Raw genomic sequence first — 27301 nt, 5'->3', positions numbered from 1 at the left:
GATCAATGCAATACAATTAGAAGCTTCATACCTCACATAAATGCAAAGTGTGTAAGACTTTGCTCTCCTGATATGCTAGAATTTCCCACTTCTTACAAGAATAAGGGAATAAGGGAATTCACAAAGCACTGAAGAGTCAGCCAGAAAGATAATCCAGGAAAGCCTGGCATGTTTCAGGCTCTGACAGTCACCTCAAGGACAGATTTTCTAAATGAGAACAAAAAGAGAGTGTGGAAAGGAGTGTCTGGAGATCTAAATGACCTGCTTTGGCCTTCACATTAGCTCTGCAAGAAACATCGCAAAAGTTACGCAAGAKGAGAGGGAGCTTTAGGGGCCAAAAATATATAGGCCTGCAGAGATCTAACATCACAAAAACACAGATGGCTACAATGAGTGAGTGACACCTGAATAACAGTGGTTGCTCCCAGGGCACATCTCGCCAATACAACATATCAGAAGGTAGAAGTTCCTCAGTAGATTAGCAGAAGTTACAGATAGGAGATAGATCACTGAAGTAATCTTCTTTCTTTTGGTTTTTCTCCARTCTTAGAAGGACATTTTAACAGCTTTGCTATTTTATTGCTCTAATTAGTGTTTGAAAGAAGGTGATTTAGGCATTGCCATCTTTTGTTTAACTTCAACAAGCATAATTATCAAAGTGTTAATATCATGCACCAAGTACATCAACACCTTCAAGAACTTACAGGAAAATTACACTTTTCATACAGTTTGCTCCTTCTGTTTATTGAGTGCAGGGGGTTTGGACTAGATGACCTCTGAGGTCCCTTCCAACCTTAAGCATTCTATGATTCTATGATTCTATTATTCTATGTTACATGAAAAATGGCTGGAAAATAGTGGTATCTCCCAAGGGCAGATTATTTCTAGAAAGACAGCAGGTTTTAGCTGGCACAACTTATCAGCCCTACAGACTGACACAGCAAAGAGGAGTATGCCTTTGCTACGAGAACATCTCAGAGCAGCCATATGGCTTTCATTTAGAAGGGCATTGATCTTTGCAGGTATGTGCCAGTCTTGCCTAGGATCCTCATCCAAAGCTCAGCAAAGSTAATAGAAAGTTTACTCTTAGTAAGTTTTCTATATTTTTTCTTTTTCAGGTAAAAACTTTTCCTTTCCTACACGTATACCTTCCTTATTGAAGATCAGCCATCATTTCTAGTTAAACACTACAAAGTTCAGTGAGAATCTGCAAGCTCCCCAGTGTCATGCAGGCACCCAGGGAAGGACAGGGAGCAGGAAATGAGGCACGTGAGGGAATGCTGACAGCTTAAATAGTGTAAGGGGAAAAAGAGCAACCACCAGGGCAGGGAGAGTAACAACAAACTCAAGTTCAGCACTGTGTGTGGTCTACTAGAAGAGGTTCTGTAGTGTTCTCTGGGGAGACCCAACAGTTGTAATTCTTGCCTTCCCCTGCCTCTTAGCCAAACCAAACTCTCCGAATACATATATATAGGAAACACTTTATTTTTATTTTCAATGCAGGGATGCCAAGAAGGATTTTACCGTACCAACTCAGGAAAATGTTCTCCTTGCAGCTGTAATGGSAATGCCAACAGATGCCTCGATGGATCTGGAATCTGTGTGGTAAGGAATTTGTATCTTCTCTGCCAGTCCCTCACTGAATGATATGAGTTTTTATTTTAATAATAATTGAACCCTTCTGTGCATGAGGCTTCACATGAAGGAAATATTTTCCAGAAAAATCCAAGGAATTGTGGGCTACCCCTTGGCTCTTCTATTAACTCCAATGTTGAATTTAAAAAGCCAATTGCAAAAATGTGTTTACCTCTCATGAGCTTCTTGCTGAAGGACAATCATAAGCAGAGCCACGACCAAAATATTAACAAGATTATCTTAAACAAATTTCATTGTCACTTACCTAAATTACCTCTGCAGATTTGAAACATTCATTTCGAATGTAGCATTTGTGAGAGCTGGAGAAAGATTTTCATCTATCAAAATAAGAAAATGGTTTCGTATTCCTCTGAAGAAAAATGTATAAATTCAAACACATTTCATTCTCCCTTTTATGAATATAGTGCTGTATATCATACAAACAATTTACGATGCTGAGTGACCTCTATAAGTATATATATGTGTTATCCATAGTAATTCTACTGCATGGCAGCCTCCTGTTGAGAAGAAATAGCAGGAGGAGGTAGAAATAATACACCAAAGAAAGAGCATATTGAACTCCAAGGTAGTATTACAATTTGCCTTATGTTTGTTATCACTCATTATCAGCTAATACAAAAAGCTGTGGGTGAGTATTACAAGTCAATCATTTTTAGTTTCAGAACAAAATGTAGTGCAGTGAAGCTAAGCCAATTGCTAGTGGGCAATCAGAGCAATAATACACCAGAATGAATAGAAGTTAATACTTGTAATGTGTCTGAAACACATAGAAGAGCTAGGCATTTGTRTATTCTTTATAGGTCTATAAAGCAGGAGCAGAGCTCAGAGCTCCTACTTCTGCCACAAATTTACTGTGTTACTTTTGGCAARTCATAAACCTTTGCCCTCAGTTTGTCTCGTCATAAAACTGCCTGCTAATTTTCACATACTTTGTATTACTGCAGCCTACATCAAGTTTGCAGTTATGCACATACATGATGCCATATTCCATAGCATATTTCTTACCATTTTTATTCCTTTGGGAATAAGACAGTGAAACTGTTCAACTCAGGGGCAGTCAGCATGGCTTGGCTGCTGCAGTGTCCTTGGGTTTGGCTAGTGCCTATAAAGCACATACATACTGGCTTACTGCTTTAATGTTTTTTTTAAAGGCTCTACACTGCCAGGCATGCAAAACTATTCTTATTTCACATGCACATGGCTTTTCTCCTGGGACTATGACAAGAGGAAACTTCTGATGGAAGGCTTAAGAACAAGAGAGAGTTTGAGTAGAGTATGCTTCTGATGACTCAATCAGAGATTGTCTAAAGGGTATGAGAGAGGAAAGGGATAATATCCYCAGATTACGAAATAAAAGCAGATTTGTTTCCTATGTTCTACAAAAGGAAGGCCAATGTCAGGAGCTGAGGACAAAAAGGTTGCTAACATCAGCAGAAAGCAATCTGAATGTGTCAGTGTATTTCAGATCCTGATATTTATCTGGGACATTGGCCTGTCTGAACTGATCACTAGACACAACTGAGAGACAGATGCCAGCTTATTTCTTGAATTCAAGTAAGCTCCTGCTCAGGCTATTTACTAATGAATAAGGATGAACAGAGAAAAGACTTCAAGGGAAAAAGAATGAAGGGGAGAGGGAAAGAACATGGGCAAGGAAAGAGCAGAATCAAAGGGTTTATGAAGGTATGCTAGCACAAAGCAGAACAGAGATACCTGTGGAGACTGCAATAACAGGGCTTTCCTGGGCACATGGAAAGCTCCAAGGATATTCTGAAGTCTAGTGAAATTTGCCTGGGAAAGCCTTGGAAAAGAAATACTTGGAGATGCAAAGAATGATGGAATTTGGATTACAGCAGGAATAAACAGGTTAAATGAAAGAATGGGAGATATTTGGGAAGAGGAGGCTTGAAGGTCTAGTTGCACTGCACTAGAAGCTTTRGACAAAGCAGCCCTTCCCCAAAGACCACTTCTCCTGGAGATCCTGGAGAGGGACAACAATGGCTCTAGCTAAAGATCCACTCAGAGTTGCATACACACAATGGAATGATTAAAGTATGAAAAAACATCACTTTTTAAACCCCACTAAGAATGATGGAAGACATCATGAAAGTAACAGTAACTCCCTGTTCAGGTGGTAGATAATTATTTTTGGTAGTTGAAATAATAACTAAGATATAGGGACTGATTAAATGAACAAGTCTAGGGTAATAGGAAAATGAAAAAGTACCTTACTCCAAAAGGGATGAAATATAAGGGTCAGATTCAATATAATGCTCTAAGATCTTCATGTTATGCAAATCCCCCAAATCAATCTGGTGATTGTAGTTCCCACAGCATACAAATTAATGAAATTTTCATTGACCTCTGCCTTGAATTTGAAATCAAATAAAATTAAACCCATATTAATGATGCCTGAGGGTAAAGTATTCACTGCTTTAATTTCTGCTGACATAAGTAGAGGTTAGCATTCTCATCTTAAATCTTCTCTCGGCCTTATTCATAGTGTATAAATCAACTCCACAAGTCTCTAAAAGCTTTCAGAATGACACACTCAATGAATCAAAACTCTCATCAGACAACCAGACAGAGGAAATTATTRCACTTAGAGCCTTTCTTGCATAGATGTCCACATAAAACTAGTACAGAGATCAATCACATGATCCTGCAATTAAAACTAAACAGACACTCAATCCATATTTTAGTATAGAAAATCACCCCAGTATTAGAAGAAAAAGAGAACAGTCAGCACAGTGTAAACTCTATTTATGAAATAATACAATACAGGTGTCAAATAATGCTTCATTTCAAAGTCATTAGTTGACTGTGCCATACATCTTGTTGATACATGGAAGGCTAATTCTTGTTATCGATTCTAGACTTTCCACTTTTTAATGTAACATTCTCAGGAGCAGCTAGGAGAAGAAATGGAAGCCATTTGTTGTAGGGCTTTGTTGCAGCTTTTGAATTTGGAAACAAGCATATAGGTGATGCTGACTGGATTAAACTGTAAGAACCACAAGTGGCAGTCTGTAGATGGAGTGATGTGCACTTTTCCTGCATGGAGTCTGAAGTGCATTTCTCCTGCATAAAGACAAAGTAGTCAGGTTTTATCACCAGTAAGAAAAAAAGGTATAGGAGACGTTTTGCCTCTTTCACCACTACCAGGTCTTATCCCATCCACAACCCACTGCTGACGTGTTACTTTAGAGTGTCTCTGTTGAGGACTCAAAATTTGAGAATTCAGACATGACTGTGGGCCTCAACCTGACTCCACAACAGAGCAGAACTTCATGGAGGTCATGTCTGTTAACTCTGAAATGAGTGGCAGATGATAGAGCTGAAAAAAACTTGTCTACAGCAATGAATTCTTACACCATATGTGGGTAACAGAATGGCCAGGATTTTATCAACCATATTAAAACATTTGATTGCCTGCTCTAGGGAAGGAAGGTCACCTCAGGTGACTGAAAAATACTGCGGYGGTGATTTCAGAAGCTCAGTAAAATGTATTGGAAGGATGAACAAATAAAGAAATTACAAAGCTGGATATCTAGGTTAAAAAAAAAAAAAGTAAGTTGGATGAAGTTACCACTGTCCTTTCTGAGGTTACTATCATTAATGGAGGGTAAATATTATTACTATGTGATCAGATCTTCATAAATACATGGAACCAGACAGAGCAGAAAGAGCAAGCCTGGTCTATCAGCATTGTAGCAGAAGGTGAAAAGCAGACTTTTTGGTGTCTATCTAGGAATCTCAGAGTGATTTTTTTATCATCTTACTCCCAGATATTTGTTCAATACGTACCTATGATGTTGAAAGACAACTCAAAAAGAAAAAAAAATCAAAACCTTTTGGGAAAAAGGAATGACCAAAGGGTCACAATGGCACAGAGGATAAAWTTTCTGGAATCCTTTCCAGCCTTTTATGGAAGTTTTAACAATAGGGCATATTGTCATGTAAGTGATTTGTTTTTAAGTGTTTGGGTTTACAGCTGAGTGGAAAGGTTGGAATGGATTTGGCAGTTCTGCCCGAGAGGATAATATGTTCCACGTGATTGCCAAGGCAGGTCTGGAAAATTGCCCRTGGATCTACAACCATCCATCAAGCACAAGCAGAAAGCAGCAGGGATCTAGCAAAATTCTCCTGTTTATTAGATACTTCTGGCTTCAAGATGAGTCTTGCAGCTTACAATCCAGTGTTTCTTTCTACAAAGATGGATTACATTGGTCTACAGTGAGGGTGACTGTGATGATCTGTGCTTGGAAAGATAACCAGAGCTATCAGTCTAGTGCTAAAACACAAACATCCCCCAGAATATTTTGGTATGCCCTAGTTGTCAGGAATGTTAGCGTTAATAGTCTCATTGCCTCAGATGTAGCTTTTGTATTCCCTGTTAGGTGTATTTTTTACCTGACATTTGTTGTTCTGCTTTTCTACTAAAAATGCATACTAGTGACCCCAACAAGTGATCGTTTTCTTCCCTCTCCCCATGTTGCCTGCAGTACAGACATGCAGGAAGTGGAGTCAGGACTGCAAGGGCTGACACTGCACCCTTGCCTGCTCTCAGCAGCACTTCCCGCACTGGGCTAGGACCAGTCACCAGATGGGAAAGGGCATGGCCAGGTGTCTTKTCTGCAATACTGACCATCTTTCATTTTGTTTGTTAATGCAAGTCCTACGAACCACTGTTTTGACATTCAGGGGTAAGCTGACCCAAGCTGGAGCTTGGGTTGTCAGATTGCTTTACTTCAGTAAAAATCACACAAAATATAATGATCTTTTTGGAGTCTCATCCCTCATCTCCTTCTTCCATAAGAACTTCTAAAAGCTAACGCTGCACCTCAGTCCTAGCGGCTGGAGAGATGAGGTTGGAAATCATCAGCCTGAAAGTTGAAAAAAAAATAAAAATGCAAATCTCATGGCTTTCAAGTAATTCTGCTGGAGATTTTATTTTACTGTTGGGTATTTACTGTCAGGCATTGCAAAATGGGCAATATTGACTGTTTCTGTAACCTCAGAAAAGAGAGCACACCACAAATTTGGGGAAGTCTGAACCTCAGAGCTGTAGCTCAGCATCTGAATCTGGCTCYGCAATAAATACAGTCAGACTGTATTGCACAGAAACGCAAATGCAAAACATTTGCACCATTCCAGCTATGCAATTTATTTGTTCTCATGCCATCTTTCTGCATTAGCAATTGCTATAAGACTGCGCCTCATCAAACAAAAGAAATGAGAGATCAAAAAAACATCCTGTCTTTTGGTAGCAAAGGCAATTTTCGACTGCAAAGTAATGACCATAATTCCTAACAGTTGTTTTGAGGWCACTTCCAGATTTCACAGATAATATTTCAGACTGCGCAATTTTATTTGGTTATTTTTTGGTTAGGTTTTTTGTTGTTGTTATTATCTTTATTAAGCTCACTAAAAATACAGCTGAGTATTAACTTCTGTGCTCTAGAGAGTGTCTGTGCCATYCTGTGCTAGATGGGTAACACAAGTGCTTCCACTCTGGAAGGTCCTGTATTTCTCCTAATGGATACCCAGGAAACTGGCCTGCTATTCTAACCTAGCCAGTACTTAAGTATAAGCCATGAAATGAAATAATCCYCCTAACATGCCTATTTACTGTAACTAGTGAGGCTGGTGCCTTTGCAGGCCTTTAGAAGGAGCTCTCCTCACTTATGCTTAGCTATCTAAGGAAGGTGGGCAGATTCCCGCCCCTCTGACTTTTAGCAATATTTATGGGGGAAAAAAAGATGTTGTATTTGCAAGGAAGCTTGTTTGAGTGCCACTGCCRGAAAAGGATTAACAGATTTTCATTATCATTTGTGCTTAAGCATATTTACGGAACAGAGAAGCATATTTACAGCTGTACTTTCCGAGCAAATGAGTGCCACTCAACTCCCATGACCATTGCCACATGCCCTCCCTAGCACAAGGAGACACATGTAGAAGTGCTCACCCTGATTGATGCTCCTGTATTAGATCAGAGTAGTCAGACTAGCTAAGGCATTTTCTAACATAGGAAAATGCACCCCAGCCACTCTGTCATCTGACAAGCTGCTGCTGATGTAATGGTGATCAATGATTACTCGCTGCACCCTCATTTAGAAGCTTTTAGAAACCAGGCTGCTATTACACTAGATTACTTCCCCTGAAGCATCCATGAATAAGGGACACTTCTGCCTTGCAATTTGTTTAGTGAAAATAAAGGTTGTATTAACACAGGCATATGGAAAGAATTTAGCTTATAGTTTTAACTTAGCTATAATTTAAAACACCATTTACTTTAAAAAACAGTGCATTATAAAGCCCAGCTGCCATACAACAACTGCACAGTTGTTGAATATCTGCCTTTCATGAACTGTATCATGGCTCACTCTGTTATCTGCATAGYCAAGCAGCAATTTTCTACTAGTTTCAGTGCTTGATGTCCTAAGAGACATATCTCTGCCTACTTTGGAGGAATTTTTACTTCATTGTTCATTTTTCAAAGCAAAATAAAATATAGCCAAAAAAAAAATGTCTACGGAGTTTCTGTGTTTGAAAAAGTAGACACCAGTAGTAAACATGTTTCTACAATTTTGTGAATACATTTCAATGAACCACTCAACAGGAAAGGCTGTGAACGATTGGACACAGTCCAGCTTATGCTATCAACTGTACTTGACAGCTTTTGTTCCAAAATGTGTATGAACACTGGGAGCAAATGTACCCCTTTACTTGCAACTCTTGGAGCAAAACATTTCTTTAAAATCCATCTTTCCACAAATGCTGAAAACAGAATTTCATTTTTTCTCATGATTATTTCTCTATTAAGACTGACCAGTTCAGAAATAGAACYTTTTTTCTCAACTCACCATATCAGTGCCACTTGGGTCTCAGAATCACTTAAGCGCTGCAGTGTCCTCCCTTCCTTTACAGGTGCAAAGGCAGGGAGGACACTGCAGTCCACTGAAGTGCAAAGGCCTGAGGCAGGCAGGAATAACCCCCAGCACCAGTATAGGGAGCTGAACAACTGGAGAGTCAATTTGCAGAGAAGGAGGTAGAAGTCCTGGTRCACAGCAGGTTGGACATTGCCACAAAGATGATTAAGGGCTTGGAGCATCTCTCATACGAGCAGAAGCTAGGAGAGTAGGATTGTTTATCCCAAAGCAGAGAAGGCCAAGGGGGATGTGGAGGGGAGGAAATGCCACGAAGGGAAGAGAAAGTCTGTTTCCAACCCATTGGGTTTGGCTTGTTGGAAAAATAATAAACTAAGCTCACCTACCCTCAATCTGGTGCTACTGAGAGAAGAGTGTCATTTGCTCTGACCACAGTGCTGCTGATCAACTTGCTGCTGCAGGCACTGTGGGAGCTCCCTCTTGAAGCACTCCCAATGCACCTGAAATCAGACACAGCTTCCCTGTGATTCCAGAGACTGCCAGCTGCTAACAGCAAAGTGATTTCTGTGATGTGATTAAATGGTTACTAGAGAATATGGTGAGGCACCAAGGTCATTTCCTAGTACCTGTGCCGACTCTGAACGTAGGAACACCAGACGTGCCCAGCACGGCCTGACGGACAAACTCTGCAGCCTAATATTCGTTCTCCAGCGGTGGCAACAGCACCTGAACCTGYACAGTTTTGGGAGTCTATTTGCTTCACACTCCGTCAGCAACCACAATTGTTGTCTGAAGGTGTTGACAACAATACTCAGTAATTTGACAAATAACTTTGACACCTCAAATTGACAAATAACTTTGTAACTTTTTAAATAACTTTTTAAATAACTATATTGACAAATAACTTTGTCAAATTACATCAACAACAATGAGGTGCCACAGAGTTGACTGCTGCACCTACACACTCATGACAGGGAGGCRGTGAGGAGGAGGGGGGCGGCCTCTTTCCAGTGGTGGGCAGGGATAGGACTAGAGGAAATGGCTTCAAACTGAAGCATYGGAAGTTCCACAGGAACTTAAGGAAGCATTTCTTCACTGTGAGGGTGMCAGAGCCCTGGAACAGGCTGCCCAGAGAGGTGGTGGAGTCTCCTTCTCTGGAGATCTTTAAAACCCGCTTGGATGCAGCCCTGTGCCACGTGCTCTAGGTGACCCTGCRTGAGCAGGGGGGTTGGACTCGATGACCTCTGAGGTCCCTTCCAACCTTCGGCATTCTATGATTCTATGATTCTATGACAGCATTAAAAACAGCAGTGCACCCAGCACATGCATATGTCTCTTTTGCCCTGTGCTGCACCCTGCCAATACTTGCTGGCCATACAGTGCAATCATTCAAAGCATTTTTATTTGTAGCAATGCTGCTTACAAACAGGTTTGGCTTCATCTGTCAATGCCTCGAAGGGTTGGGGTCTGGCACCAGCCCTTCTTCTGCTTGCCTAAGTCTTCAGGCAAATGATTTCTTCTCTGAAATAAGCAGCGACTTCATTTCATGATCCTCCCTCTCTCTCTGTTCACTGAAGGACTGCCAGAGAAACACAACAGGGCAGCACTGTGAGCAGTGTCCAGACGGCTTCATCGGGGACGTCGCCAGAGGAGCACCCACGTCCTGCCAGCCGTGCCCTTGCCCTCTGCCCGTGGTGGCCAAGTATGTGAAGAGCCTTTGCTTTTCTTTGATTTGCCTCGATTTTGGTCCTTTATCAGAGGGGTCATCACGCCCTGCTCTTACATGCAGGATATAGCAGTCCAGCCACTTTCCCAGCAAAGAAAACCAGGAGCACTCTCAGCTGCTGACATTTATAACCACAGGAAAGCAGCACTTCATCTACAAGGTGTAAAGTATCTGTAAGCACTCATATCAACTCTTACCAAGAGGGAGGAGGAAATACTTGGAACAATTTCACATTCCCCTTCTTCCACATGGGAGACCATTCAACTATCCAGTTATTTTAAAGAATCCCTACAGGATAAATCCACTTAGAAGGCAGCATCAGGGAGGAATGCGGTTGAGCCAGACAGATGGTTGGATCAGTGCGGTTGAGACAGACAGAAAGATGGATCAGTGGCCTCAGGAGTGTAAAAACCATCAGGAAAAACCATTGCTTGACAGCCTCCTGAGCAATCAATGGCTGGAACTGGTTAACAAAAGCACAGTTAAAAGGAAAGGGCCAGAGGACACTGCGATAGGTACAATGTCACTTCAGCTGATGCAAAGCTGCCTTTGGGTAAGAAATTCTGAAGCCTGTCATGGAACAGGGATGGAGCCAAAGAGCTCCAGCTGTTATCCACTTTATGCTTCCAGAGGAGACAAATAACTGCACGTGGGGACTATCAGAAACCTTTAGTGGTACATCAGCAATGCAGCTGAAAGAAAAAATCAGCCTGCTCTTACTTGAGGTCCATCCTCCCTCAGAACAGCAGCTCTGCAAATACCACTGAATGCACAGAGGAAATGCTAGTAAATACTCCCCAGTGGGTTTCAGATATATTTTTTTAGCAAGCTACCAACTTCCCTTATGTTGTTAACCAATGTAATTTCAGCAGGGTTTCTCAAAAGGGAAGTTTTCTCCCTTGTGTCAGGGATTATCTTGTTTGTTTACAGTTGCTATAGCACACAGCTTTAAGGTGGGATGAGCCACATTTTGCTCAGCTGTTTGGTGGCACAGGCTCAAAATGGCAACTGAGCAGAACTCCTCCTGCCAGACTCCCGCAGATCCCTCCTTGGCTTTTGCAGGGAGCTGCAGGCATGTGAGGAAGGCAGTTATCACTGAAAAACGGCAGCTTTGGTGGGATTAGAGAGAAAATCCTCAAAAGAGAGGGGAATAACCTATTTCTGTTTTATATAAAAAGCTTAAGAGTGACTCCACAGACAAAGCATACTGCTTCTCTCAATTTCAGTAGGAGGAATGCCAGAAAAGTATAGCAGAAATGTAAGTGTTGGAAGCGCTGCATTTGCCTAGCAAAAGAAAGTGAGGTTTTTGTTGTTGTTGTTGTTCTTGTTTTGGGTTTTTTTAATTTTTGAGAACAGAGGAGTCACTTTGACTTGTAAGGAACAGTGCTCTCTTTCTCAAAAAGAAAGGGACTGCAATCCAGTGTGGCAGCACTGCACGAGAGCCGGTCTGGATGGAGCACAGCAAGCTCAGCAAACAGCTGGACTGCCCTTCCAGATGCTGTGATCCAAACTGCTGTGTTCAGCCCACCTCACGTCCCGTCGCGCAGGGCTCCTGGCTTTGCAGCGACGCTCCCCAGGACAGGGAGCCAACCAGCCCACCAGCCTGGCTTAGGGCTAGGTGCTTCCAACATTATGGGATCCATAGGCACCAAAGCTATAGACTCTCTGGCAGTACTACGGGGTATTAGAGCACAGGAGCTCTAACTGCTTTAGCCCATGCTTATTAGCCCATGCTRCTAGGGATAAGGAATCCCCAAACCTGAAAGCACAGCAATATGGAATCAGGGAGGGAGAACAAGCCTGGCAAAGAGCCTCTATGCAGATGCTTGCATGTTAGGAGCTGTGTGTCACTTTGATAAAATCATCTCATGYAAAAGATATCATTCAATTATACAGGCTTTCCCCTTGTATTCAAGTCCTGAAGGCAATATCCCAATTTCTTCTATATCTCTATATAAATCATGCACAGAAATTGTCAGTACAGCCTGTTGTATGAGACAGAGACCTAACCACACAACAGCCTTCAGCTGGGGCTGGAACACAAGCAAATAATAATGATTGAGCAACATTAAGGCTTTCATAATTAAATTCAAAGAACAAACATCCGCTCTTATGTTTTTTATTATTCCTCCATTACTCCTAGTCAATTTATACTTAGGCAAAACAGTAACTCTGTCAGAAATCAGAAAAGCACTAAACGCCCTAAATACGGTGTGTGCAATCTGCTTTAAATTGGAAATAGCTAGTGAATACATAACAGTTCGACAAACTGACCAAATCTGAAAGCTGACAGAATCGTCAGATATATATTTGTTCTTGGGAATCATCGGTTTGCCTCTCATTTTTTTCTGGCCAAACTAGCTTCATATTTGCTACCCTGGGAACATAATCCACATGAAGTATAATGTTATCTCTTTGGAATAAAAAAAGGATTGGTTCAGAACCCAGCAGATGTTTCTGCTTTGTAAACCTGAGGGAATTTTATGAACTTTTTTTCTCTAAAAGACCACAAGAAATATAAAAATTCGGGAAGGCTTCAGTCTTATTTCATAACTTAAACCCACAATGTGGTTTGTTCAACTATGTGAAGGAATTAGCCTCAATAAAAGAAGAGGAAGGCTGCCAAACTCCTATGAATTTCTAGATATGCTCTCATAAAAGCTTTKAGTGAAGTTAATTTCTGTATTGTGTGCAAAGAACATCATTTTGTGTTCTTTTGGGCCGTATGAAATGTTTTGAGACAACACAGACATCTATTTATTTGACCCTAGTTGCCCCACCAGCTGAGAGACGCCGGTGGGAACCGAAGCCTTGCAGGAATTCCTGTCACCTTTTAATGTCGCTCGTTCCTGGAGCRTTGTGTGGATCAGGCTCTTTCCCATCGTTCTGAGCAGTTGGTTCTTTCGCGCCAAAGGGGTGCGATCTGGCCACAGCTGCCCGGCACAGCTTGCTATGAAACTGTAACAGAAGATGTGCAGGAAGGAAAAAAGACAATTAGGGACTTTTCCACTGCTGGTTCTCAAGGGGCATGAAGTCCTTCCAGAACCACAGCTGATACCAGTCAGGATCAGGTTACTAGTAGGACCAAGGACCTGCATTTTAACAACCGGCAACTGCTACTACTCACTATTTTAACTGCATTCCAGTGTATCTTGGGATCTAATTGAAAACATCTTTAAGACTGTATGCTATTTTATTGCAAATGTATTTACATCACACAGATCCCTGTAGCAGAAGTGTACAGAATTTTGCACTACCCAAATCAAGCTGCTGCAGTTCCTTGTATTCTGTTATACAGCAGCTTCTTATGTTTCCTGGGATTAACCAGCCCAGTGAGAGTGGTTAAGGCGATGCAGTTGGAATCATTCCAGTTAAAATTTCAGCACGTAACGTCACTGCCATGAGTGACGTTGTTATCACTAATTGGCACTCTGGTCTCCAAACAGGCCCTAGGTTCCTTGCAGCTTACTCAGTGAGAGGGAAAAGGCCCCAYTTACTGTGAATGAAGCCAGCATAACTGAGTTCAGGTTACACCACTCCCTACCTCTGGATCAGCTCTGAGGAAAACTGGCAATTGAATAGGAAGCAGCTGTGCCCATTTCAGGGTCTAAATTCTGGAAGTGCTCAATGCAGTGTGTTTCATAAACAGTGTTTTTTTCCTCAGATTAAAGACAGGAAGCCGTTAGATTCACATTCCATACACATTTATCCCAAGTCCTTATCTAAAATATATCTAGCAAAGCCTGCAAGCGTGTCTGATCTACACTGCAAGATAGGGATCTGCATGTATCTAGGGCTCAAGTATCTCCATAGTGCATCACGGTGCTTTCTACACTAATTAAAAGGTCAGAAACTGGTTATGAAGTGGATAACAGAGAGAGCTTAGGAACCTAGTGATGCCAACGAAAGGACATTCAGCAACAGGTAACCAAGAGCTAGAGCCCACAGGGACAGCAAACGCTCATAATATAATGGATACTCCCAAGTGTTTGCCATTGCTCATTATCTGTTCTAATAAAATTCCAGCTTTGCAGTGTCCTGCTACAGAAAAAGTGGAAGCATACGCTGTGTCTGTAAGGAAAACTACGCAGGACCCAACTGTGAAAGGTAAGAAACTAAAAGGAAGACTTACTGGTCAACAGTACTAAAGTTCACAAGCATTCAAGGGAGCTTTCCCATACTGAGGAAAAATCTTGTATAGGTMGTATATTCATTAGGTTGAACCATGACTGTTTAAGCATCTCACTCAATTCCTACAAAAGAATAGCAAAATTGCTTTAGAGACAGGACTGAGCAAGATGGACATTTACATCTGATATATTTTGGTCCACTTCTTTTACTTCTTGTACCTTTATCTTCSTAAAATGAATACAATTTTCAGACTGAAATACAAAATACAAATTGCAAACAGCTGCTGAAGTGAAAAATCACARCTACACAGATGCCTCTTGCAATTTCCCACTCTAGAAACATAAGTGTCTGACCAATTAGATGTTTCAGAAGCCAGAGAGAAAAAATGAATTATGTGCTCAAATTCTTAAYGATCAGATACAACTTCATAGATGTACTTCACAGACATAATTCAATCAAGCCAACAAAGCATCTGTAGGTCAGTTTTGTTTTTCAGTTTACCCTGATGCCCATAAGCAATTTCCACCAAAAAAAAGTTCTAAATTACAAATACTCAAATAAATGGAGCTACATAGTAGAAATTTAGTTTACTCTCTGTGAACACGCATGAGTGACATTTCAATGAATGCCAGAGGCCTGATGCTAATTCAGAATTTCTCCTTGGGCAGTGAGTAAGTTCAAAGAGCCCTAACACTGACTGAGGGACACAGGGCGGCTCCATCTGTTGGCTTCCTCAGCACCCATTTTAGTATTCCTTCAAGTCCCTAAAGAGCACAGTCTGTGAAAGAACTCAGTCCGCTTCATTAATAGGCAAGTCTTGAATTTAGCTGACACGATAACTACCAGAGAAAGGGGAAAAGTTGTCCTCACAATGCAAAAGAGAAACAAGCATGAAAAAAAGGTAAGAAGAAAACASAAAGATTGAAGAGCCTCAAAAATGGCTCAAATCATCATCATTTTAGCAAATCATCAGCATTTTAGCTCTGTTACTAATATGGTGCAATACTGAAAGCCCTACACACCATGCACAAAAATGAAAAAAAAAAAAAAAAAAGAGCTTATTTTCAGTCCTTTGGCTGTATTTTCATTTTTGTGAAATGTCAAATTCTGTGTATAAATATAGGAGAAAATGCAGACAATTAAAAGGTCAGTGAAGCTCCTTAATGGTTACTAAAATGCCATCCTTGGCTACAAGCAGATCAAATGCTACGGAGTAGCAGATTATAACAGCAGAAGAGAATAATACGGCTTTGTTTCCTAATAGTCATTAACCAGCCTTACACAGTGCATCTGTCTCAAAAAGGTAAAGCTGAGTAGATGGGATAGAAAAAGCTACAGAACGAAATCCGCTTGTCTGGGTCAYTAGGTTAAGTCCTTGACTGATAGGTTAAGTGGCGAGCGATAACAAATAGGACTTTCTTCCTGGTGGGCTCCTGTTCTTACTCCCATTTCTGCCAGAAATGATGAAAACGGTTTCAAAGACTAATGAGAAATGAATTGCTGGTCCCTATCCACTCAGCTGTGCTGTTGCTGGGCACCTCCACCACGTGCTGCAGTCAGGAGACAGGCGGGAGCACCGCACTTCCYGGCCCCCTCCGCCCACAATCCCCAATGCTGGCAAGAAGGGACATTGTCCTTGTCCTTCCCATAACCCAAGAGTGCATTGTGTCTTTGGGTGGCATCATTGCCATGTCCTGCTTAAACTCATTTGCCTGAAGGCAACCGAGCAAAGGGAGAGGAAGGGCCACATCCTGCCCATTGAACCCTCCTTGCCCCCACACTGTCCCTTGGTCCCCCTCCACCAGCTCTCTGTGGCTGCCAGTGACAGGCAGTGGGCTACAGGACCCCCCAAAGGCAGCCCAGGAGGCAATTGGCTCCACATCCTCTGGCATTCATGTAGGAAGTTTTCTTGGGCTGCTCTGGAGAGTTGGCACAAATCTATCCACTTTCTTTTAAGTCTGGCAGCACAAAAAGTTGTAAAATCCTGGAGACCTTTCCTAGGAACTGGGGAAACCCATCTCCCAATCCAAAACTCAAAATCATTTTGTCCCTTGGCTCCAACAATAAGGCATTAAGGTGCTGCCAGATGAAATCCAGRTTTTATTAATACCCAAATGATAATGAAATAAATGATACTTTAGCYTCCAAAATGAGCACAGGAAAAGAGCTCTTTTGGCACTGCCAGCGAAGGGGAAGTAGATTTCTTACTCACCAGTAATTACAGGAAGCAAACACGGCTGTGAAATGAAACACAGATAACCTAGCAGCTTTATTATTTCCATAACACTGAAAAATTGCGTGGGAGAGGAAATATTCTTTGTTAGCAACAAAGAGCCATTTATTGATACAAGAGAGGAAAAGGCATTATCAGGGTGCTCTGCTTTATTGAACCACAAAGCGCAGAGATGGAGGGGTATATTTCCATCCATCCATCTTCACTCCTCTCGCTCAGTATCAGCTCTCAAAGAGGTGAAACACAGTCCTAACCCATACAATGTACTAAGTGGTAGAGGAAAAAGGAAGGGGAAGATGACACTTTTATTTTCAGTTGTAAAAGTTTCTATTTGTTTTAGACAGCTACTTCAGATGATGAGATAAGGCTGATGAAAGTGACTCAGATGTTGGTACAAAACAGCACTTACTTTCAGGCCCAGATAAATATCTGTGAGGATGTGAACACTGCCCACTACACTTCTGGCAAGCAAACAGAATGSTAGCTTTCAGAAAAAAAGAAAAAATGTTCTTATGAGAGAGTATATACTGTGGGCATGAGAATAATAACCAGTCTTTGGTAGGCAGTGATTGAAAGCAATGCCTAATTAGAGGTAGGCAGAACACAGTTATCACTTCCACACTGTTCAGTGGYCTCTGTGACATGAATTGGTGGCCACAACAGATGGACAAACATTGGGAAAAAAGCTTAAAAGGATGAGACATATTGAAAGCTCAAAATAAATCAAATGGTTAGACAGATCCTTTTTAAATCACGGAGTTCTTTTTTTGTTTGTCTCCATAAACTACTGAAATTTTGAAATTTAGAAAAATACAATTATCTCATCATATTTTGGAATATTATAGAATTATAGTAAGCCTCTGGAGCATTTCCATTAGTGCCTGCTCTAATTCCCATGTAAGTGGGGAGTGACTCCACCAAAGTCAGTTAAATCACAGTCTTTATGCTCACTGCTGTATTCACGTTCTTCAAAGGATGCAAAGAATTCCACATCAGACTTTTATTCTTTACATATGGGTCACCCAAACGATAAAGTCTGCACCAAAGATTCAGGCACTGATGCAAAGAGACAAGTACAGTTTTTGTCATTGGCAAAGGCAATAACTGAGGCAGCCAAGTGGTTTATATTAAGATGCTTAAAATTTTATATGTGCTTTTACTGTGGGAGTTCAGGCCTGGAACATGAACAAAGCAGTGCTGAGGAAATTACTTTATTAAAAAAAAAAAAAAAAACTTCAGTAAACATAGGAAGAGATCAAGACTGGAAGCTCTTATCAGGTCTTCTACATCTTTACCATTCAGACATAGCAGAACCTGGGTTTGACCATGCTCATATTTCAGGAGACCCCTGGCCCTAGCTCAAGTCACCAGCCAGAAATTAGGGAAAATTAAACAAAAGTGCCTGAGAGCTCAGCCCTGCTGACCAATGATAGCGGCACGGAGAGCTCCTCCGGGCAGCTAACACCGCTGCTCGGCTCGCCTCTGCTCCCAATCCCGCCGGAGGCCCTGCTCCAGCCTAAGGGCCAGCTCCAGCCTGAGGCCCTGCTCCAGCCTAAGGGCCAGCTCCAGCGTGAGGCCTTGCTTCGGCCTGAGGCCCTGCTCCAGCCTAAGGGCCTGCTCCGGCCTGAGGCCCTGCTCCAGCCTAAGGGCCTTCTCCGGCCTGAGGCCCTGCTCTAGCCTAAGGGCCTTCTCTGGCCTGAGGCCCTGCTCCCACCAGCTGCCGGACCTGATCCTGGGCCTGCTCCTGGGCCGGCCCCACGCCCGCTCTGGCCCCGTCCCTCCGCGGCCGGCGGCTGCGGCTCAGCGCTGCTGCCAGCAGCTGTTCTTGCTCTCTTGCACAAGCAGCACGCAGCATTAAATACGCTCCTGGCTATCAGCAGGGAGACCCATAGCGGAGTGCCTGGCCTTTCTTTCCAAGGGATGACAGCAAAACTATTTGCTGTTGTCTTAGCTTAGAGCCACCATCGGCCCAGGAGCATTAGATGCAGCTGGTTTGTCTAGACTTTCAAAGATCACTGCACTTTTAACATTTCTTCCAGCAAGTTTTCTACAGAAACACTTCCCAGAAGTGATAAACCATGAAAAGCAAACTGGGCTCATTTCAGGCCTTCCATGTGGTGCTTGTTGCTCCTACCAGAAACCAGAAGAAATCCTCCCCTTCTTGGCCTTGTGGCTGCTCTTAGTCTTTTGGCCTCAGCCAACAAGCTATCATAGATCATATCTGAAAAATGGTGATGTAAAAGAGAGGTTCTTTCAGTCCCTGTTTTATTTTGCAAAAAAACAGAAACTATCTCATGCCTCATCACAGAAATATTTACACAGATCCCGTTTGGTCAGAACTTTGTTATGTGCATTATAATGAAAATGGAGCCTGAACTTCCGCTGAGGTTCCACATCATGAAATGCAGTTTCTTTCCCACATTTCCTATATAACACAATATAGCTGGTGAGATCCAAAGCTGATCGAGACCAAAATAAACACTGGAATGGCCAAGGCCATTCTGTCATGCAGTTTAAAACAATGGGGAACAAATCATTTCATCACTAAAGATATAAATTTAAAAAAAAAAAGACTGATGTGATTGAGATACCAGGAGTTCTCAAGAAAGAGAAATAAATAACTATACATAACAAGACTAGTCCACAAAGCAGCCTCTGCAGGATTACAGTTCCTCATTTGTCTTCTCTCCATTGGGAGCTGCAGACTGCCATTAATTCACGGTGACGTAAATAAGGGCAGCGAAAAAACAGTACCGCAGATGGGAATGTCATTGTGAGTCACCTGGGTCGGCTTTGCTTTTCCTTCCAGGTGTGCGCCGGGTTACTATGGAAACCCCTTGCTCATTGGAAGCACTTGTAAAAAATGTGACTGCAGCGGGAACTCAGACCCCAACCTGATTTTTGAAGACTGCGATGAGGTGACCGGCCAGTGCCGCAACTGCCTGCGCAACACCACTGGCTTCAAGTGCGAACGATGCGCGCCGGGCTACTATGGAGATGCCAGATTCGCTAAAAACTGCACAGGTGTGGCCTATATTTTTGGTACAGCACATCACAGCAACAGCCAGCACGTCACAGCACGTGCTCCACCTAGTAGAGATGCTAAGATGGGCCATCAGGAGGACTTCTGCAGCACTGAGAATTGCAGTGCTCTCCTTACCACCTCCCTGGCAGGATCATTTAGATGACTGAATGGCTGAATCTTTTCCTGGCACTTACTCCCTCTTTCATAGAATCATAATATTATAGAATCCTTAAGATTGGAAGGGACCTTTAGAGATCATCTAGTCCAACCCCACTGCACACGCAGGGACACCCAGAGCACGGGGCACAGGGCGGCATCCAGGYGGGTTTGGAAGATCTCCAGAAAAGGAGACTCCACAGCCTCCCTGGGAAGCCTGTTCAGAGCTCTGTCACTCTCACTGTTAAGAATTTTTTCCTTAAGTTCCTGTGGAACTTTTGGTGTGGAACTTTTGGTGCTTCAGTTTGTGGCTGTTTCCTCTAGTCCTATCATTGGTCACCACTGAAGAGGCCAGCCGGATCCTCCTCACTCTCTCCCTTGAGGTATTTATAGGCACTGATCAGTTCCATTGCCTGTGAGGAAGTCTAGGACAACATCTCGGTTAGACTCCTAGGGAGCATAAACGAAGACATCACCATGTCCTGTACCTTATTTTAGGTGACTGCTGCCTAATAATCCCAAATACCAGCGCGCTGTGCCTAGGGATACAGATAAGCCAAAAAGGCAAAACCTGCAGGGACTGGTATGCCCAAAACTCAGCCCTTGCCTGGCTTTGAACCCCAACACAGGTCTACACCCAGCACTTCAACTCAGCCACAGCAATGGTGCTCTGGCTCTCTGGCTTTGTGCAATAGCGGAACTTCAAATAGYAGTTTTGCCAGAAGTCTGAGTATTACAGAACATTTTAAGGGCCTAAAAGAATTGCACAAGATGCACAGTTGGAAGGCATTTCTGAATTYGGGGTATCTAAACTTAAGTCACACTTTAATTACCTCCAAATAGTATAGCATATTACTGTGCTTGATGGAGGGGGTCAAATTATAGGATCTCCAAAGGTCCCTTCCAGCCCTGACCATTCATTCTGTGATAGTTTTGGTTTATGTCCCTAAGGCATTACAGGAATTAAAGGCAGAAAGATTATTTAGACAGAAAATTGTCTGCACCCATCAGAATATCCATCATAATCAAAACATCCTTGGCATCTGAAACAGTTGGAGACTCTAATTTAGGAAAATATGGATTCTGAAATAAGACAAATATCTTCTTTAAAATGTCAAAAAGCAAATTTTTTTTTGCTGTGAGAAACTGAAGGTTYGTGTATATGGTTTACATAAAGCACCTCATAGGGTATAGACAACAAAACAAAAAAAGACAGTGAAATGAGCTTTAGTTTTCTCTTTTCAATAAGGAGCCTTAACCATGTGTCCTATAACTCCACTTTAAAGATTTTTACAAATGTCCCTCAGAAATAAAGGTAATTTGGAAGATGTCACCATCACTGAAAGCTTGAAATGCTCATTATTAGTACATTCCAAAGAACTACATGTAAAATTACCAGGACTATTTTTAGAATGAATTTTCCATAAACTTTTTTTTTAGTATTTTTTAACACTAAACTAATCCAATTTTCAATCTTATTCCTGTAATCTTGCCAATTGTTTTTGGCATAGTGTGGATTCTGTGATGTAGGTAAAGCCAGATCTTTGCTTCCAACTGGCTGCTTTCAACTCCCAGGAGCTGGGAGACACCCAGGTCATGCAGATTGCGAAAAGGTCAAAATATTTTTTATCCAAGGAAAGTCATAATTAAATTCTGTTTTCACACTAATACAAAAACAATTACACTGGCACTGGTTCAGTTACACAAAACTACTCCAGTGTAGTGTATCATGGTTAGAAGCTGTATTACACATTTTTTTCCTGAAAATTCCTTGATTGTGCAATGTGTAATGTAAATACAGGGGTAATTCATAGAAAGGAATGAATGAGCTACAACAGAATGCAGTGAACAATTATGTTGCTTGAAATTCTGATGAAACCATGAATCACAAGAGCAAAATGAAATCCAGATAAATCTCTGCTGTTCTTATGTGCTGCTTGAGTTTTTGTTTTTCTATCACAGTGTTCCTGGAATATTTTAATCTTTAAATAATGTATCCTAAAAGGCCAATTAAAACTTTAAAGATATTCTTCAGATTAAAAGTTATACGTTATGAAAAGCCACTCATGCTGACAATAAAAATGTAGCTTATTCAAGTTAAAACAATGTAAAACCACATTTTTTGTAAAATGTAAAAACCTCAAAAAATGTAAAACAAAAAAATGTAAAAAAAAAAACAATAAAACCTCACATCTGTGAGGGGCAGAAGATATTTTCTTTTTGATATGCTCAAGCAGATGATCAATCTCCTTGATCCACTATCAATCCATGATAAATTGGAAAACTTATTTAGTGGCAGCCTGATGTGGCATTAAGTAATTCCACAGGCCTGTGCAGAGCTATAGGACTAAAAACTAACTCCACCTGTAGTGCCTTCTTTAGCCATTTAACCCAACCATCACTTTCCCTAGAGAGTCACACACAGTGACCCAGCTGGGCAGCTCTGGTCCCTCTGCTTCTGCTTTTTACCAGCTGGGAAGCCTTGAAGAATCACAGCATCACAGAATGGTTGAGGTTGGTAGGGATCTCTGGAGATCACCTTACTCCAACCCCCTGCTCCAGCAGGGACACCTACACTGTGCTGCCCAGGTTTGTGTCCAGATGGTTTTTGAATATCTCTCCCAGTCTCTCTTCATGAGAGCTGCTGTCATCCCTTCATCATCTTAATAGCTCTCTCCTGGACCCACTCGAGTAGATCCATGTCTCTCTTGCATGGAAGAGCCCAGTACTGGACGCAGTGCTCCCAGCTTCCCAAGTGTGGTCTCACAAGGGCTGAATAGAGGATGAGGATCACCTCCCTCTACCTGCTGGCAACGCTTCTCCTAATGCAGCCCAGGATCCCATTGGCCTTCTCGGCCACAAGGGCACATTGCTGCCTCATGGTCAACTTCCTGCCCACCAGGACACCCAGGTCTTTTTCTGCAGAGCTGCTTTCCAGCAGGTCAGTCCCCAGCCTGTACTGGTGTCTGGGGTTGCTCCTACCTAGGTGCAGGGCTCTGCAGAAGCTCCTGTTTTGGTGTGAGCATCTAGGCATAGACCTACGTGCAATCATTTTGTAAGGGTTGGCGGGGAAAGGTTGGTTGTACATTTTGAAGATTACGGGCTTTAAAAAATGCTCTTATTTTTTTTTCTCCCTGCAGAATGTAACTGTGGAGGAAGAATGTGCGACAGCCAAACGGGAGAATGTCTGGCAGATAGTCCTGGAGTTTCTATTGGCACAGACTGCCCAACCATCAGTAAGAATATTACCAAGAAAACCCCCAAAATGAACATCTCTCTTGCATTTAGATATCTCAAATATGACCTTAGGAGTTTAGTTCTCGCATTGCCTCAGCATTTGAAATTTGATCCTGCAGGGCACTTGCATACGTGAACATGTGTGATGCTTCATTGACTGTGTATTCAACTTGTGTTTGCCTGCCTGGATGAGTCCTTTAATACATTCCAGTCTGTAATAAGGACTGAGCACTTAGGTACCAACCTAAGCATTAGCTACACAGAAGCACTCTCTTGACTTTGAGACACAGTGCCTGCAAAAAGCAGGCTGGCACTAAAAGTTGCCAACCACAACTTTATCTGGGCTATCTTGCATGTCAGTTCTGCTCTTCTGCTTGTATGCACAGCCTGGTAGAAATTGYGACTGTTGCCAATGTGCTGTACGTAAGTCAATCCACTCTACACTATCCAAGCCAATCCAAACTTTTCCACTGTCTCCCCTATATTAACTATAGCAAGCCTTGGGAGTTTCCAATAGCCCTATGCTGTAACTATGTGCAAACATGGAATTTTTGTAAAGGCTATTATAATTATGCCTGTGGTATAATGCATACCATGCAGCATGGGTTTCTAAACCACTTCCCAACAAAGAACCATGACAGGGAGGAGGGGCCCACGAGCACGGAGAGAAGGAAAGCTTTTGGGAGCTGCTGCAACAGCGAATACAGGCTGTGCAAYAGTGAGCAAACATTTATGTAGGAATCTAATGCTTGATGCTCATCTAAGATTCTCTGTATTTAGTAGAAGCATAAATGTCACTAAAATTTCGATGGTATTACAAGCATTCAGTAGGTAYGGGGATATAGTTCTTTGGGAGCATAATCTAAACATGTTATGACTGTGCTTTTAAAAGTTGGCTCCCAAGCTGAATAGCAAGCCAAGAGCTGGGCTGCTGTACATCCTGACTTCTCATACCACCAAATTATTAACACACAGTCTTGGGTTGTAACAAAATTAGCTTGTTTTTTGACCCCAAACTGCTGTTTTGGGGGCCGCAAAYATATAGAGCCTTAGGGAATTGCCAGGAAATGCCTCGTATCTCTCTCTCTCTCTCTACTGATTATGAAGCTGCCTTGACAGGCTCTCAGACTGGTCCCATCTGGTGCTTTTCAGCTGGAAGCATCAAGACTGTGGAACCGGGCAAGTGGGCAGAGGAAAGTGAACAAAAAATGGGGATCCATCAGGATCCCTCAGTAACTACAAGAGGGAACCACATCGGCCAAGAGCAGTATAGACTAATTTAAAAGAGGAAATATTTGCTGTATAGCTGACACAAATACTAAAAGAAAAGTGTCACTCTTTTATCTTCTTACCAGGCTGCGATAAATGTATTTGGGATTTGACTGATGACATCCGATTAGCAATGCTGGCTATTGATGAAAGCAAATCAACTTTACTGAGCATTTCTACAGGAGCTGCAGCTCTAAAACGCCTGAATGACCTCAATGCCACTGCCTCCCATCTCCAGGTACAGCCACTGGTGAAGTTTTATTTTTTCACATAATTTTAATTTACGAACTGCCACTCCACTCACATATATTTCAGTTCCTGCCCAGTATTACTGAATTCTTATGCCACTCACATTGTATTCATTAGAGAAAGAATTTGATCTCTGTTGCAGTGGTTTTGCTTTGTTTTTCCGCCCCACACAGGTTGCAATGTCCAAAAAGAAGAATCATTCGGTCCTTTGGACCGTCCAGGTCGATGATGTTGCTGCTGAAATGAATGACCTCCTGACAGACGCAGCAATGAYGGAAGAGCAGGTTTGTGCATGGCCTTTTCACAGAGCACTGAGTGTGTCAGGTTTGTCATATTCACCTTACAGCATAARAGGGTCGCCACTCACTTGTGTGAGTGCCCCAAAAGCCCATGAAATTTAGGCAGAGTTTGCCACAAGCCTTCCCTCAGGGTCTGCATTCCTACCTTGCTGCCTACACCACATGAACGATTGATCTGAGATATTGCAAATTCTCACTTCTAATTAAGTAACCAAGATTAAAGTAATTCAGATTGACTTTGGGAATTTTTGCACTGTATCCACTTTACATGTACACTCTCATAAAATTTAAATTAAGCCCAATAAGACACTTGAAAATATGTTACAAAATTGCCAGTTTAAATGTGTTTTTTTCAGGTACCTACTATGGTGGAAGCCTGATCAGAAATGATGATATGTTTAAAAACAATTAGAATCATAAATGTTACATCCCACACATTCGATTGCTAGACTATAAAATTAAGGTTATCTGCTCTCAGTGCACATAACACTTTCACTGCACCCTGGAAGAATATTGTAAGGAAACATGTTAAGAGAATAAATAAGCTTCAGAATTGCTGCTCCTCTATTTTAAACAGATATTATTAAACTTTTTTTTTTGTTGCTGATATGTATTATGTGTATTAGTGAGATACATCAAGCTGTATTAGTACCAGTCAGAGAGAACTACAATTTCACTATGACTAGAGTATATTTCATGTTTACTGCAAAATGCCTCATATTCACTTACCAATTCCTTCATAACACATAACAATTAAAGAGGAAAACACATAACAATTAAGAGGAAAAAAAGGAGGACTGTAGAGAGATGCAGAACAGAAAATATGAATTTTGCTGGGTTTAATCAGCACTTACTTAATGGAACAGCACTGCTGAATTGCACAGACTAKAACTGGCTTCAAAAGGGAGATTTAATTAGATCAGCTCCCCTCCAACCTGCACTTGTGAAAATATGGTTGTGCTTACATGGCCTTTGGGTCCCACTATGTGGTTTGTAGGTAGGATGGTTAAGGCATTAGGTTTTCTAGAAATAGCGAGTTTGAGTAATACAGTTTCTGTCATCTTCAAGATTATGCTGTGAATTTTTTAGCTTATTGCATGGTTTGACCTCCCCTGAACCAATAAATTCAGCATTTCCTGTGGTCTTCTCTCTCTAGATATTTATAAAATTTATTCCACAGGAATATCTACATTTGTTTCTAAAGGCCAGAAAATAAATGCCCCAGATTATCACAATGGAGGGAAGACCACAGTAATAGCTTTGAACATTACCCATTTTTGCTTTTTTCAAGGTATTTCCATGGCAGCTGATGCTGGAGCTTTGAATGCAGTTTGCAGGTTGATGCCGTGTCTTCCATTCAGGGCATTTCAAGAGAATGTGGCCATGCCCAGTGCCTCACTAGAGATTCTGATTTAAGACACTGGAACAGAATGAATGCACAAATTGTAGGCAATTCTTTCTGGCAAATAAGAATAATAATTGTGATCTGTAAATCCCRGAATCTGCTTGGGATGGGCTTAGACTAAAACAGCATTTGGCTTCATCTGGAAAATTGCTCTGCAATTTGGGGGAGCCCAAGCATCTTCGATGGCCTGGTGGGACCAAGGGAGCCGCGGGGCAGCAGGACAGCGGATTTTGAGCAGTCCCGCTGGTTTCAAGCGCCACCTGGTGCTTCTGCACTTGCAAGACCCGCCGAAGAGGGAGTTTTCTGGGTTATCACGGCAGCCACGAGCGCAGCTACAGTCTGCAGCTAAAATGCCACTCAGAGCTGCAGGGCTGAAAGATGCAACGTGATTTCTCAGCCAGGCACAGCATGAAGCGAGTGCTGAGTGAGTGCTACACCAGCAGTCAAATATCGGCAGGACGAGTCAGGGCACCCCAAAATGCAAAGCTAATTTTCTAGCAGGAATTTTCCCTGCTGCAACCCAGACACGGGCTTTGAAGCAAGCCCCTTGCACTGGCAAGCAGCAGAATAGGCCAGCCCTGCTGAACGCCTTAGGACTCAGCAGATGGGGGGTTTACAACTGTATGCTAATATATGGCAATCTGATTGCAGCAAATGATGGATAAATATGGGACAGATTTTAATCTTTCACTCTGGGATTCTGAAAACACTGACAACACGGCCCTTCTCTTGCAACACCTTTGTAAATACCACTCTATATGATAAACAGGCTTTCGCCTGCTCCTCAGCAGAAAACAAAATGTCTCTTTTCACTGCTCATGCCCACATGTGAATATGGATGTGCAAAGAAATCTAATCTCTGCCTCCCATGGTTTATTCATAGGGAAATAAGGCGTCCAGCAAAGGGCTCCTGGTACAGAAGGAAACCGTAGCGACCAACAGCCGTGCCACTCAGCTGGTGCAACAGCTCGGTAATATGAGGGATAACATCCAAGGTAAACAGATTTCTTTATGGTTCAGCTCAG

The 27301-nt window shown here is 42.1% G+C and overlaps 1 protein-coding gene across 1 annotated transcript in view; it reads left to right on the top strand.

The window, feature by feature from the left end:
- The window catches only part of LAMA4 (laminin subunit alpha 4), a 95084-nt gene that overhangs the window by 22423 nt on the left and 45360 nt on the right, over positions 1-27301 (top strand). Inside the window, exons 2-9 of the mRNA XM_026040696.1 lie at positions 1504-1605; positions 10124-10248; positions 14299-14379; positions 19446-19660; positions 22958-23053; positions 24410-24561; positions 24746-24856; positions 27160-27271. Coding sequence (XP_025896481.1) covers positions 1504-1605; positions 10124-10248; positions 14299-14379; positions 19446-19660; positions 22958-23053; positions 24410-24561; positions 24746-24856; positions 27160-27271 — 994 coding nt within the window. The remainder of the gene's footprint in view (positions 1-1503; positions 1606-10123; positions 10249-14298; positions 14380-19445; positions 19661-22957; positions 23054-24409; positions 24562-24745; positions 24857-27159; positions 27272-27301) is intronic.

This window comes from Nothoprocta perdicaria, unplaced genomic scaffold, assembly GCF_003342845.1.
Source record: "Nothoprocta perdicaria isolate Ctin4 unplaced genomic scaffold, notPer1 scaffold_261, whole genome shotgun sequence".
Lineage (NCBI taxonomy): Eukaryota > Metazoa > Chordata > Aves > Tinamiformes > Tinamidae > Nothoprocta > Nothoprocta perdicaria.
Note: the sequence above shows the minus strand (reverse complement) of the source record. Positions and strands in the feature narration are given on the sequence as shown.